Below are 14,471 nucleotides of genomic sequence, written 5' to 3'. Positions count from 1 at the left end.
ATAAAAATAAAAAATCAACATTTCTCAAACACAAAAACGAAACAATTATCAATCTAGAGCGGGATTGATCTAATATCTATTTACTAGTCGCCTTTAGTATTTCTTACGCTTTTGCCCACTGCGACTCAGAATCCGATTTATACTCTAGCCAGAGTTTGGCCCCTTTTTGTTTCACTCGTGTGAGTTGTGCGGATCCATTCTCTCGCAGCTCCTTACCCTTAGACTGTAACTCGTTTCAAACAGAATTTATTTTGGGCGGCAAGTCCGTGCGAATCCGGACCCCAGTTCCTTTCAGCTTCGATATCGAACTGAAGATTGATTGAATATCTTTTTCTGACGACACTGTTACGAAAACTAGAGGGGCGATCGGCTTACGGCTAGACACATTTGACTTCTGAGGCACCAGGTAGCACTGTGATATTTGGATTTTATCCGTGATTTCCATTTTTGCTGTCAGTAACGTAGACACATTCGCGAGAACTGTCTGTTTGTTTTTTTCTTTCGGTAATCCGAAGATGATTAAGTTGAGTTTCCGGTCTTTTACTTCGATTTCCAGCAGTTTTGTTTGGATTGTATCACACTTTGACTTTTGCTCCTCAAGCTGGCTTTCTAGCCTAGCAATCTTCGCATCACGAGACTTCAATTCATTTTTCAAAGTCTGAACCTCATCCGAAGTCGACGACAGTGTAACAGCAAACTCTTTTTGTTGGTTAATTATGAGATCCAGTTTCTTTCACAGTGCCTTCATTCCATCATCAAACGTTTTCTGGCTGACTAACGACATATTTCTATAGCTATAAAATCTGCTCTCAGGTGAGATTTATGCTTTCATTTAGAATTTCATCAAATACAGACTTACTGGCAAGTATCCAAGAAGTATCCAAATGACAGAGACTGGTATAACACCGGTATAACTAAACAAACAAGTTCACTCGTTGAATGATAGATCGCTACGTCTCTAATTAAAAGTAACGTCTCCAATTAAAAGGTTTAAAAGATTCTAAATAAGGTTGTATTATCAACTTTTCACTCTAATATAAAGATAATTTCAAAGCTAAGAAGTGCTTACTATTATTAGTTTTCGGTTTCTTACTAGTTTCCGTTCTTACTAGTTCTTACTAGTTTTCGGAGAGAGTCATCAGTACTTTCTCAGAGATAATGACACTTTGTTTCGCTCTTGGGTCAATCCACGCCAAATCATCCAATCGTGACTGCACGTGAAATTCCAATTTTGCTGAAAAAATTCTCAGCTGTTCCCTTCATTGATAGTACACACAGGATTTTTTTTTTTTTTTGAAAGCTAGTTTTTCGGGAAAAAATTTCCAAAGTTTTAAAATTCGCAAAAAACAAGGTTTTTTGAAAAAAAAAAAATCCAAAAAGTTGGTATTTTTTTTCTAATTATTTATCCAATTATCTACACAGCCAGGAGAGATTGGATAGAAAAAATTGAGGCAATCCGATAACGACGGAAGAACTGACGGCCAACCAAAGTTTTTAAACCCTTGTGCGAAAAAGCAGAACTTCAAAAATCTGTAAATTCTTAACGGTAAGAGCTAGGATACCATTGTTTTTTTATTCTTGTCCTCTTGTCACCAGGTACAAAGGGAAGTTTTGCATTTTGTCCTATCGCTTTTAGTTTCGGAGATATTTTTATAGAATTTTGACAAATTGGGAAAATTGTTACTTTTCATCCCCAAAAAAAGCTCTGTAGGCAACACGATCCAGGAAAACTACTTATTAGGTCCTAAACTACCAATCATGACCTACTTGAAACCATACAAACCTCGATGGCGAAATTCGATCCTGATTTTTAAATGAAGATTGAAGTTGGACCGTTTTTCAAGTTAACAAAATGCATGCGGAATGAACTGCTGCAAGTTTAAATTCTTTGTTGCCAAGCAGTTTATTCAAATATCAAAATCACACAAATTGACCGATTCCTTTCTCCAGAGTAAGTTAGTGGGATGCGTCATCGAATTATTTGAAGTTCAGATATTTCACTCACAGTCGAATAATTGCTATTGACCGTGAATGAAGTATAATTCATACCGTACTATGAGGATTGTTAGATGTCGGAATTAGAAAAAATAGCTCTTGAAAATGTTGTGTTGGACTTCATTTAAATAGCGAGTGTCACAAGAAAACATTTTTTCGCAAAGAAGGACTTAGAAAATTTACCGAACTTTCAGATCAGAGTCGCGAGACAATTTTATTGAGAACATTTATTAGCTCCATAGAGCGTATTTGCTTTCATCATGAGCAATTCTACCTTCATCAGTTTGCTAAGGCTGTTCCGAGAATCTGCTGTGATCCATTTGAGTTGCACACCTCTTGTCCTCCGAAAGGAACAAGAGCTTTAACACTAGAAAACGCTAGAACCTTGTCTCGTTTCAAACTTATTCCCGGTTACAAGGTGTGTGCTGAATGCCGCACCGAAATTGACGATCGTGCCTACGAAGAGTCCGATGATGACATTGTTAATATCCCCCAAGTTTCTAACGACGGATCTTTCTCATACAATTCCCAGCCTGATTGTTCCTCAAGACAATCTGCAGCGAACGCAGCTACAGTTGTTTCAAGTTTATTTGAAAATATTGGGACCTCGCCGCTCAAGCCGTATTCCTTAAAACTATCTGTTGGACAAAAAAAAGACTACGTTAAACGGAAGTCCGAAACGGTTGCAGAATCCGTTTCCAAAATCATTAATGTCGCTTTGAGTGTTCCAACCAGTGCTACTTCCTCTCCTGTGCTGAAGCGCAAATGCATAGCTTTGTCATTGGTTCAGAATTCTATGGAGTCTGCTGAAGAATCTGTCCTCTTTCTGATGAACGACACAGAAACAAAGGATTTCTGTATTTCCCTGAAAACCAAACTTGAAACCTCGGATACATTATCTAGGAAACTTAGTCTTCTCACTCTAGTGCCTCCGACATGGCCCCGGCAAAAAGTATCTGATTTTTTCGAAGTATCGGAATACCTTGTTAGAAAAGCTAGGAATATCAGAAAGGAGGGAGGAATATTGCCTCTTTTGACCTCAAAAAAGCCACCTAATGTTCTTAAGCCACATGTAGTTCAGGCTGTTCTGGACTTTTATGAATCTGACATCAACAGCCGACAGCTTCCAGGCAAGAAAGATTTCGTCTCCGTAAAAATTGATGGCAAAAGGGAACAAAAACAAAAGAAATTACTGCTGGCCAATATTTCTGAACTTTACGAGTTATTTAAGAAGGACAATGAGGACAAGCCGGATTTCAAAATCGGACGCAGCAAATTTGCTGAGCTTAAGCCACCCTGGTGTGTTACAGCTGGCTCAAGTGGGGTTCATTCGGTATGTGTTTGTCTGTATCACCAAAATGCTAAGCTTAAATCATTAGGCGCTGATATAAGGATTTCGTTCGAGGATTTGATGTCCAAAGTTGAATGCTCTATCAGAAATGAAATGCGCATGCTACACAAGTGCACTGTCTGTGTTGATAAAAAAAACGATTTGGAGAGTTTTCTCTGGGAGGAACTAGCTGAATCTGATTCAGTGACCTATAAAGAGTGGGTACATGTGGACCGAACAGTTCTTAGACAAGTAGAAGAAACGATAGATGTGTTCATACCGAATTTCGTCGAGTCAATCCGGAACCTTACAGTACACCATTTCATTTCAGTCCGTCAGCAAAATTAAATAGACCAACTAAAGCAGAATCTCTGCTCCAATGAGGTCCTCCTGCTTTTAGACTTTGCAGAAAATTTTTCCTTTTTGGTCGAAGACGCAGTTCAGGGTTTTCACTGGGAAAATTCTCAGGCAACATTACATCCGTTTGTGGTATATTGGCGTAGGGGTGATAGCCTGTTCAGCAACAGTTTGTGTGTTATCAGCGACCACATGGACCATAACACTGCTGCAGTTCACGCTTTTTTGAAAGTCGTATTGCTTCACGTTAAGGCTATGATTCCCGGCCTTTGCAAAATATATTATTTCAGTGACGGTGCAGGATCCCAGTACAAAAACAGAAAAAACTTTGCAAATTTGAGCTGCCATTTCAGTGACTTTGGGTTAGATACTGAGTGGAATTTCTTTGCTTCGTGTCATGGAAAGAATGCGTGTGATGGGATTGGCGGTACTGTGAAAAGACTAGTAGCTCGCGCCAGCTTGCAAAGGCCATTTGACAATCAGATACTTACGGCACACGATCTTTATGAGTGGGCAGATAAGTCCCTACCCAACATTACAGTATTTTGGGTTTCGTCAAATAACGTTAATGAAAACTTTGAAAGTTGCCTCGAAGACCGCTTTGAGATAGCTATTACTATTCCTGGAACTCAGTAATTTCACAGTTTTAGGCCCAAAGGCAAAAATAATATCAGTGCTTGCGTTTTATCGGATTTGGGTACTATCTTGCCAAGACAAGAATTTATTGTGTTGCGGTTAGATTTCGAGAACGTCCTTTTAACCGATCTGGACTCGGGAGACTACGTAGCCTGTGTGTATGGCTCTGATTGGTGGGTGGGGTGTGTTGTAAGCATTGATGAGGAGAGTGGCGAAGTTGAAGCTAAGTTTATGCACCCAAATGGACCATGCTCAAGTTTTCGTTGGCCTTGCAAGCACTTGCAAGCAGGCACTTGCAAGATTGCAAGTGCCTGCTTTTGACTTTTCAGCTTATTTATCCCCCATTAGGTTTCAAGAGACAAGGTCCCCCACAGAAATAACAAAATCAGACTTTTTTTCTTATTTTCTAATCTTTAATTGTCTACTTATTTTTTCACTATTTTCCTATCACCTTATATTCTCCGTCTAGTAAATGCATTTTCCTCGCCTCTTTCAGCACATGAAGGGAATTTTCATCATTTTTCAGGCTTTGTAAGAGAACGTTTGCACTAATAAGTGCTTACTCGTTTTATATGTATGGGTTTTCCTTATAATTTTGAAGGTTCCCCCCCACCCCTTGTTTTAAAGGACTCTGCCCCTCAGAAATAAGGCTGTTTTTTACCATTTTCAAGCTTTGAAAGGTATTTTTAAGCTAATAAGTGCTAACTCGTTAGTTTTTGGGTAGTAATCAGTACTCCCTCAGAGGTAATGACACTTTGTTCTCTCGTTCAAGTGGTTACTTTTGACATTTCATCTTATTTACACCCCATTAGGTTTCAGGACACTCGGTCCCCCTCAGAAATCAGTAAATAACACTGTTTTTCATCCTGTTTCAACCTAATAAAGCTATTAATAATCACTCAGAGACATTAAAAGGGCTTATTTCAGGGTTTCTAATAACGGGGACATTCATTTTATAGCTAAGAATATGGCTTAAAGAATTTAGAGATCTCCTGCTAGTTCCATTCATACCTATGTTTTTTTTTATCTAAGCTGAAATTGAGCGGCTCATGGCGCAATTTATAGGGGGAGGACCAGCAACCCCAGAAGAAGCCTCTGAGGAATTATTGGCCTGGACCGATGCCTTTATAACCAAATGGCCAGAACAAAATCCCCTTCGGTAAATTTCGCAAGACTCTTTTTTAAATATATTCAAAAGGGTATTTTAGAGCCTTGTAATATATATAACAGAAGTGTGGGCATATATTCAGTAGTAAAGAGGGTTACACTTCTAACAGGGCATGGTACCCTTTCATAATACAATGATACATTTTAATGAGCAGTAGAGAGTCCACAGTTCCAAGAGGGCATGACACCCATAATACAACGATGCATTCTATACTCGTTCTCTCTTTTTCAAAGGGCAATATACCTTCCAGTGAGCTAATATGCTCTTTTATTCTTCTAGGTTGACACAGCAACACCAGGACTCATGTAATTGATTGCCAATTTCTATCAATCTAATTAATTAGCTATAAAATAATTTCCAATGGATTACCGATTAATTTAAAACAACAACAAAAGTAAGTCCAGTTAGTTTACCTTGTAAGGTTTCTTCATTGTGAGACACTGCACAGTTTTTTGATACCATTTTCTTTGGAGGTTCATTCTTCAATAAACTTGGCCTTGGAGGCTTCTTAGGTGGAATTTTCTTCTTTCCTAATAAACATAGATTTTCTATTAAATGATTAATAAATTATTGAAAAAGTTGTGCAGATATAATTATACAACAAGGTATGTTCAGAGCTTTAATTATACTCTTATTTCAAGGTTTGTATTATTGTAGTTGAAATTACTCTAAAGAAACAAGGCACCAATCGTACAAAAAACAAAATGGATGTGATTTTACCTCCCTGATCTTCGAGGTGAGATTGTGGAAAATCTTCAGATTTAACTTTCTTTGTTGTTTAAGACTATCCCATATTGGTGTAATACAATCTTTGTTCTTTACGATTTGTACAAAAAAAAGTATGTGAAGAAGAGAAACCTATTGCATAAGTGCTGGTAGTACTGAATATACGTTAAGGCAAGTGAATAATTTAAGTCACAATTTTGTTTCCTAGTTTACAATTTTACAATTCAAGCTTTCTGGTGAAGCAGGGCACTGATCACATCGGAAAAATTGAAAGTGAATTTTTCTTGTCCTTATGCGTCCTTATTCTAATACTCTGGAGCATCTTTAGGTACCTTTTCCTCTGTTTCTTTTTACATTTGTCTCTGCAGTTTTTCTTCTAGTGAAGAGCTGGTGGATGCTGTTTTTAAAATATGTCTAAGTTTTTTCAGAAATAACCACCCAAAAAACCACCAATAAACCAAACTAGTCACTATTTGTTGAATTTTCAGATGTCTTTTCTTCTCTTCTGAGAGACAAAAGAAGGAAAAAAAGAAAAAAGAAAAAAGGCACCTGAAAATTCTCCAGAGAAAAGTCATAATTTTCCAGGATAAGAAAACACAAAACAGAAAAACTAGATAAAGCAGCAGAAAATTCAATCTTTCAACTTTTTTCTACTTCCATACAAAGAATTGATCTGTAAATATCCATTCTTTAATATTTCCTTTGATTGGAGTAAATCTTCCTCCTCCTGGAATTTTTCAACGCTTTCAATAAAACCTGACAGATAAGTACTTTTCCAATCTTTTGGATAATGTAATGAGAACTATTTGAAATTTTAAGACAAGGAAAGTGCACAACACTAGTCATACTTCCGTTTAGAGGTTAAATTACAATCATTGAAATTATTGTGACAAAGCAGTGAATTCAGCAGCTCAGTGGCCAAACTATTGCAGTACAAAACCAACACCCTTTGTGCGTGATTTTCAAAATCAAACATCATGAACACCAATTGTCAACTGCAAGTTATCAATAGTTGTACGCTTGATCTCAACTTTCTAATTCGTTCTTTTATTATTAAATTTTACTGTACTCCTTATAAAAAAAAGAGAAGGTTTCTAATACAAGTTTAGCTAATATAAGAGAATATAAGCTAACATAAGGTGTAAATTATATTAAATTATTATTATTATTATCATTATTATTATTATTATTATTATTTAGTCCTTTTGAATTTTCTGCTGAAGAGAAAAAAAGATTAAGGATTTCTTTGTTTTTATGATCACAGTAAAATACTCTGCCGTTGTTGTAAAACGGCGCCGAGCACTAAACAAATGTTAAGTTCAAGTTAGCATCATTTTCTTTACGAATCGGCATTGATTTAGTAAATTCGTTCAAAAAAAGCAACTTGTGTCCAGCCCTTTACACAATAGAATTAAATATTGTAGGTAATTAATTAAAAAACTTTTTCCACAAAATAAGTTTTTCAAAGAAAAGTAAAGAACTCCGTTTAACAAAAAATGAGCAAAAATAAAATCAAATAATCTACCAAGTGTGAAACGACCACGAATCCGCATCGATAAATAAATGAAACCCAAAACAAACAGAAATTACAATAATTAACCGAGTCAAACTCAAAACGAGCAGAAATTAACATAAGTTGGGCGCAAAACCCCTATGCCTTCCCAAGGCCAGAACAAAATTTGCACTTTACCAAAATTTGCAATTTAATGAAAAAATATAAATGTTTTTACTTTTATAACTTTAATAAATCGAATAATATTAAAATTTTAATTATTTAATTTCAGTATATGTATATTAAACTGACAATGCACATTCATTTGTATTTTTCAGTAAAGTGCAAATTTTGTTTTGGCCTTGGGAAGGCATAGGGGAGGGGTTGTCATCCTTAAAGACCTAATTTAGAAAACTTTCAACTACGTTGAATAAAATGGCTATCTAAAATATTGATTGGATGTGTTTGGAGAAAATATGGGCGTGAGAGGGGGGTTAGTTGCCCTCAAATCACTTTCGACTATCAAAAAGAGCACTAGCCCTTTGTATTTCCAATCGAATGAGCCCTTTTTCAAGTTTCTAAGACAAACATTTCAATAAAAACCTTATATGCCCCCAGGGCATAACTGATAACCCTTGCCCTGAAGACTGGGGAGGGAGTGTCCTGCTCAAAGGTATAATTTCCTGAACTTTGAACTACGTGGTACAAAATGACTATCTCAAAATCTTTATTGGATGTCTTTGGGGAAAGGGTGGGAGTGGAAAGGGTGTTAGTTGCTTTCCAATCACTTTCGACTACTAAAAAGAGCACTAGCCATTTCAATTTCCAATCGAACGAACAATTTTTGAAGTTTCTACGATAATACTTTCTATAAAAACCTTATATGCCAACAGGGCATAACTTAAAACCCTTGCCCTGAGGGTTGTGGGGGAGTGTCCTCCTCAAAAACATATTTTCTATCTGATTGCAACAAAATGGCTATCTCAAAATTTTGATTGGATGTGTTTGGGAGAATGATGGGCCGGGGGGGGGGGGTAGTTGCCCTCCAATCATTTTTGACTGTTCAAAAAGGCACTAGAACTCTCAATTTCCATTCGAATGAGCCCCTTTTGAAGTTTCTGCGACGACCCTTTCCATATGAAGTGCCCTGCTCTAAAGGAAAAAAAACAATAAACTGTACATTGTGCCAACATTGCTCTTATATGCCCTCAGGGCATAACTTAGAACCCTTACCCCGAGCATTGTGGGGGAGTGTCGTCCTCAAAAACATATTTTCTATCTGGGAATCAACTACGTTGAACAAAATGGCTATCTCAAAATTTCTATTGGATGTGTTTGGGGGAATGATGGGCGTAGGGGGGGGGGGGCTAGTTGCCCTCCAATCACTTTCGACTATTAAAATGGGCACTAGTCCTTTGAATTTACAATCGAATGAGCTTTTTTTGAAGTTTCTACGACTACACCTTCTTTAAAAACCTTATATGACCCCAGGGCATAACTTAAAACCCTTGCCCTGAGGGCTATGGGGGAGTGTCCTCCCAAAAACATATTTTCTATTAACATATAAAACATATAATTTCAAATCGAATGAGCCTTTTTTAAAGTTTCTACGACAACGCCAGGTATAAAAATCTTATATGCCCCCAGGGAATAACCTCAAATCCTTGTCCTGAGGGTTATGGGGGAGTTTCCTCCTCAAAAAAAAATTTCTATTCAAAAATCAACTACGCTGAACAAAATGGCTATCTCAAAATTTTGATTGGATGCGTTTGGGGGAATGATGGGCGGGGGGGGGCTTGTTGCCCCCCAATCACTTTTGACTATTAAAATGGGCACTAGCTCTTTGAATTTCCAATCGAATGAGCATTTTTGAAGATTCTACGACAGGGCCTTCTATAAAACCTTATATGCCCCCAGGGCATAACTTAAAACCATTGCTCTTTGGGTTGGGGGGGGGGAGTGTCCTCCTCAAAAATATATTTTCTATCTGAAAATCAACTACGCTGAACAAAATGCCTATATCAAAATTTTGATTGGATGTGTTCTGGGGAAAGATTGGCGTTGGGGGGACTAGTTGCCCTCAAATCATTTTCGACTAATAAAAAGGGCACTAGAACTCTCAATTTCCAGTCGAATGAGCCCCTTTTGAAGTTTCTACGACGACCACTTCCATATGAAGTGCCTTTGAAAAACTTTACTTTTCTTTGAAAAACTTATTTTGTAAAAAAGTCTGATCTGAGTAATCTGAGTAGGATTCTAAACCCTATGCTTTCTAAAAGCTAGAATATAATTTTGTACTTTATTCAAAATTGTTTTCAATAAAAACTTTATATATAGGGCATAACTTACAAGCCTTGTCCTGAAGACTGTGTGAGGAGTGTCCTGCTCAAAGGTATAATTTCCTGAACTTTGAACTGCGTGGAACGAAATGGCTATCTCCAAATCTTTATTGGATGTGTTTGGGGAAATGGTGGGTGTGTAAGGGGCTTTAGTTGCTTTCCAATCACTTTGACTATTAAAAAGGGCACTAAACATTTCAATTTCCAATCGATATGAGCCCTTTTTGAAGTTTCTACGACAACACATTATATAAAAACAATATATGCCCCCTGGGCATAATTAACAACCCTCGCCCTGAGGGCTGTGGAGGGGGGGAGGTTGTCATCCTCGAAGACCTAATTTCCAGACCTTAAAACTAAGTTGAATAAAATTACTTTCTCAAAGTTTTTATTAGATGTGTTTGGGGGAAAGGTGGGCGTGAGACGCAGGTTAGTTGCCCTCTAATCACTTTCGACTATTTAAAAGGGCACTAGCCCTATGAATTTCTAATCGAATGAGCTTTTTTAAGGTTTCTACGACAAAACTTTCTATAAAAACCTTATATGCCCCTAGGGCAGAACTTACAACCCTTGCCCTAAGGGCTTGCCCTAAGGGAGACTGTCCTCAAAAACATAATATCTATCTGGAAGTCAACTACGCTGAACAAAACGGCAATCTCAAAATTTTGATTGGAGGTGTTTCGGGAAATGGTGGGCGTGGAAGTGGTGTTAATTAACATCCAATCACTTTTGACTATTAAAAAGGGCACAAGCCACTCCAATTTTCAATTGAATGAGCGCTTTTCGAAGTTTCTACGACAACTTCTTCGATACGAAGTGCCCTGCTCTAAAGGAAAAAAAATTAATAAATAATACGTTGTGCCAACATCGTTTTTATATGCCCCTAGGGCATAACTTAAAACCCTTGCCCTGAGGACTGTGGGGGAGTGTCCTCCTCTTTACTTAGTCCCCGTTTATTGTCTCGTTCTCGAGTGTCCCCGTTCTTTACTTAGGCAGCTCGATCGTACTACCTAGGATTTATACAGCAAATGTATGCAGATACGTTATATGCCCACGGAGAAAAACTTACAACCCTTGCACTTAGAGCTCTGATGGCATCACCATCCTAAAAGACCTAATTCCCAGACAGTTCTACTACGTTGAACCAAATGGACGTCTCAAATTGGATGTGTTTTGGAAAATGGTGGGCGTGAGAGGTGGGTTAGTTGCCCTCAAATCACTCTCGACTATTAAAAAGGGTACTAGCCCTTTGAATTTCAAATCGAATGAGCCCTTTTTCAAGTTTCTACGACAAAGATTTCAATGAGAACCTTATATACCGCCGGGGTAAAACTTAAAACCCTTGCCTTAAGGGTTCTGAGGGGGTTGTCATTCTCAATTACCTCATTTCTAAAAATTTTAACTACGTTGAACAAAATGGATATCTCAAAATTTTAATTCGATGTTTTTGGGAAAATGGTGGGCGTAAGAGGGGCGTTAGTTACTATCCAATCACTTTCAGCTATTAAAAAAGGCACTAGCTCTTTCAATTTCCAATTGAATGAGAACCTTTTGAAGTTTTTACGACGACGCTTTCAATAAAAACTTTATATGCATAACTTTATAGGGCATAACTTACAACCCTTGTCCTGAGGGCTGTGAGGGGAGGGGCTGTCATCCTTAAAGACCTAATTTCCAAAGCTTTCAACTACGTTGAATAAAATGGCTATCTAAAAATTTTGACTGGATGTGTTTGGGGAAAAGGTGGGCGTCAGAGGCGGGTTAGTTGTCCTCAAATCACTCTCGACTATTGAAAAGGGTAATAGCCCTTTGAATTTCGAATTGAATGAGCCCTTTTTCAAGTTTCTACGACAAAGATTTCAATGAAAACCTTATATGCACCCAGGGCATAACTTAAAACCCTTGCCCTGAGGGCTGTGGGGAATGTCCTCCTCAAAAACATATTTTTTTATCTCGAAATCAACCACGCTGAACAAAATGGCTATCTCAAAATTTTAATTTGATGAGTTTGGGGGAATGATGGGCGTGGGGGGGGGGGTCTAGTTGCCCTCCAATCACTTTGGACTATTATAAAGGGTACTAGCCCTTTGAATTTCCAATTGAATGAGCCTGTTTTGAAGTTTCTACGACAACACCATCTGTAAAAATCTTATATGCCCCCAGGGCATTACTTAAAACCCTTGCCCTGAGGGTTTTGGGGGAGTTTCCTCCTCAAAACATATTTTCTATCTGAAAATCAACTACGGTGAACAAAATAGCTATCTCAAAATTTTGATTGGATGTATTTGGGGGAATGATGGGCGTGAGAGGGGGGTTAGTTGCCCTCCAATCACTTTTGACTATTAAAAAGGGCACTAGCCACTCCAATTTCCAATCGAATGAGCCCTTTTCGAAGTTTATACGACAACTCCTTCGATACGAAGTGCCCGGGTATGGAGAAAAAAACAAACAAACCAAAAACACATTATGCCCACATCGTTCTTGCTTAGGCAGCGCTAGTGCGCTACCTATGATAAAATAGCTCTTTGGGGAACACCCTTACAAACACTAATGATTTCCAGACAAAGAACAAAAACTGACAGGAAAAATTATTCCTTACTCTGTAAAAATGCCGAAGAACTTTCATTGACAAAAATTCTAAGATTTTCAATATCTTAGCGTAAATAGTGTAGGCTGCTGGAGAACCAGCTTTCCTCATGTAAATTGTTTTTCGCTTCATTCTGAGTTTTTTGTTCCTCTATTTTTCCTTAGAAAAAATGATCCTTGTTTGTTATTCTATTGAACGTAACAAAGTATGGTGAATTCATTTAACTTAATTGAATTAAATTTCCTTTAAATTTAATTCAAAAACTCACCTTTTGAAAATTTACCTTATCTGAACTTTATCTTGTCTGAAAATTTACCTTTTGATGTACTAGGCTCATCATCATTAATTAAGAAAACATCATCTTGAATAAGATCTTCATTATATTTATCCATATTGCAACTAAAAATAAAACAATCTGTTGATAGTAAAAGGGCTATACTAAAAAAAAATAATTAACCATTTACGTAATTGACAGATATAAAAGAAGGGTTCAGAGCTATCCCAAAACTTGTCATGAGTCTTCTGAAACTCGAGACTTTATTTCCTAGAAGTCAAATTGCATAAGAATTTTACTGAAAATGAGGCTGCATTACATTCAATAATATGTAGGCCTAATTCTTAAAGATTAAACTGAAGACGGTTATGACTTTAAAGGATTCAATCAGCAACAGCTGGAGGATTTTGAAAGATACTTAAAGTGCCTTCAAAATAAAACATTAAAAGTAGGAAAGCCTTAGAGTTAGAAAAAATTAGTAAAAGACTGACTAGTATCTTTACCGAACTTTGGAACAGCAGATGAACCACTGAGTATACAGCCAGAAACCTGAAGATCTAGAAATTAAAAAAGTTGAGACAAACAAAATAAAAGATATTGTCTTTGCTGTTCCTTGAAAACTTTGATGGTAAATTCACCAAAGCTTACAATGTTTTCAAGACATTTATTCGATTTGTCATATCATACAGTGCTCAATCAAATTTATTGAAAGGTTTCATTGCCTAATCTTCTTATTTCAGTATTTTATATGTTTGAAGCTCAGGACTCGTGTCATATGTTTTGCGTTCTCTCTGGCCTCAATGTCTTGAATAATTTCTGAGACCCCACTGGCTAATCATGATAAAACGAAAAACTAGTAAAAATGAGAAAAACAAGGATTATAGAAACCAGTGAAAAATATAAACTAAAATGCAAATATTTTGGTAAAGACCTCCGCTTAACCGTCCTCAGTGCACGATAATAACGTACAAAATTCCTAATAAAAATCTAAGGATACTATAAAAATTTCAAACCTTAAAACAAAACACAACTAAAATTTGACGACCCTATCCATGTAACTGTGAAAGGGTAACTGAATTAAAAATGCAGTATTGAATGGGAATTCAATTTTTTTATTTATTCAGAGCATTTTTCAAAGCTAAACGCTTCCCAGGTAAAACTTCATCACAGATTAGGTTAGGCTGTAAAATGTGATTTTTTTTTATTTAAGTAAAAACGATCAGAGTTAATTAGTTCATTATAAACGGGTTTAAATAGGTTTCTCCAGTTTCTCTATTGAGAGCTACCTTTCGGTGAATGTTCCTTTTTTTATCTCAACTGCCTCCCTGAAAACTTGGATGAGACCTTTAACAGGGGCAATAATGGAGGTCTCATCCAAATTTTCAGGGAGGCAGTTGAGATAAAAAAAAGTACATTCACCGAAAGGTAGCTCTCAATTGAGAAACTGGGGAAACCTATTTAAACCCCATTTATGTACGGTGCAAGCACATTTAACCATTACATGGAAAGGGTCGTCTAATTTTAGTTGTATTTTGCTTTAAGGTTTGATTTTTTTTTATAGTATCGT

General features: G+C 37.0%; 1 protein-coding gene across 1 annotated transcript in view; it reads right to left on the bottom strand.

Annotated features, from left to right (window-relative positions):
• LOC148941013 (uncharacterized) overlaps positions 1–14,471 on the bottom strand; it is a 157,765-nt gene that overhangs the window by 60,745 nt on the left and 82,549 nt on the right. The window contains exons 8-9 of the mRNA XM_089105142.1: positions 12,947–13,029; positions 5,900–6,016 (exon numbers count right to left, since the gene is read on the bottom strand). Coding sequence (XP_088961268.1) covers positions 5,900–6,016; positions 12,947–13,029 — 200 coding nt within the window. The remainder of the gene's footprint in view (positions 1–5,899; positions 6,017–12,946; positions 13,030–14,471) is intronic.

Source organism: Artemia sp. Qi Xiang Cuo, chromosome 19 (genome assembly GCF_049724085.1).
Source record: "Artemia sp. Qi Xiang Cuo chromosome 19, ASM4972408v1, whole genome shotgun sequence".
NCBI lineage: Eukaryota > Metazoa > Arthropoda > Branchiopoda > Anostraca > Artemiidae > Artemia > Artemia sp. Qi Xiang Cuo.
This window is presented reverse-complemented; position numbering and strand designations above follow the sequence as displayed.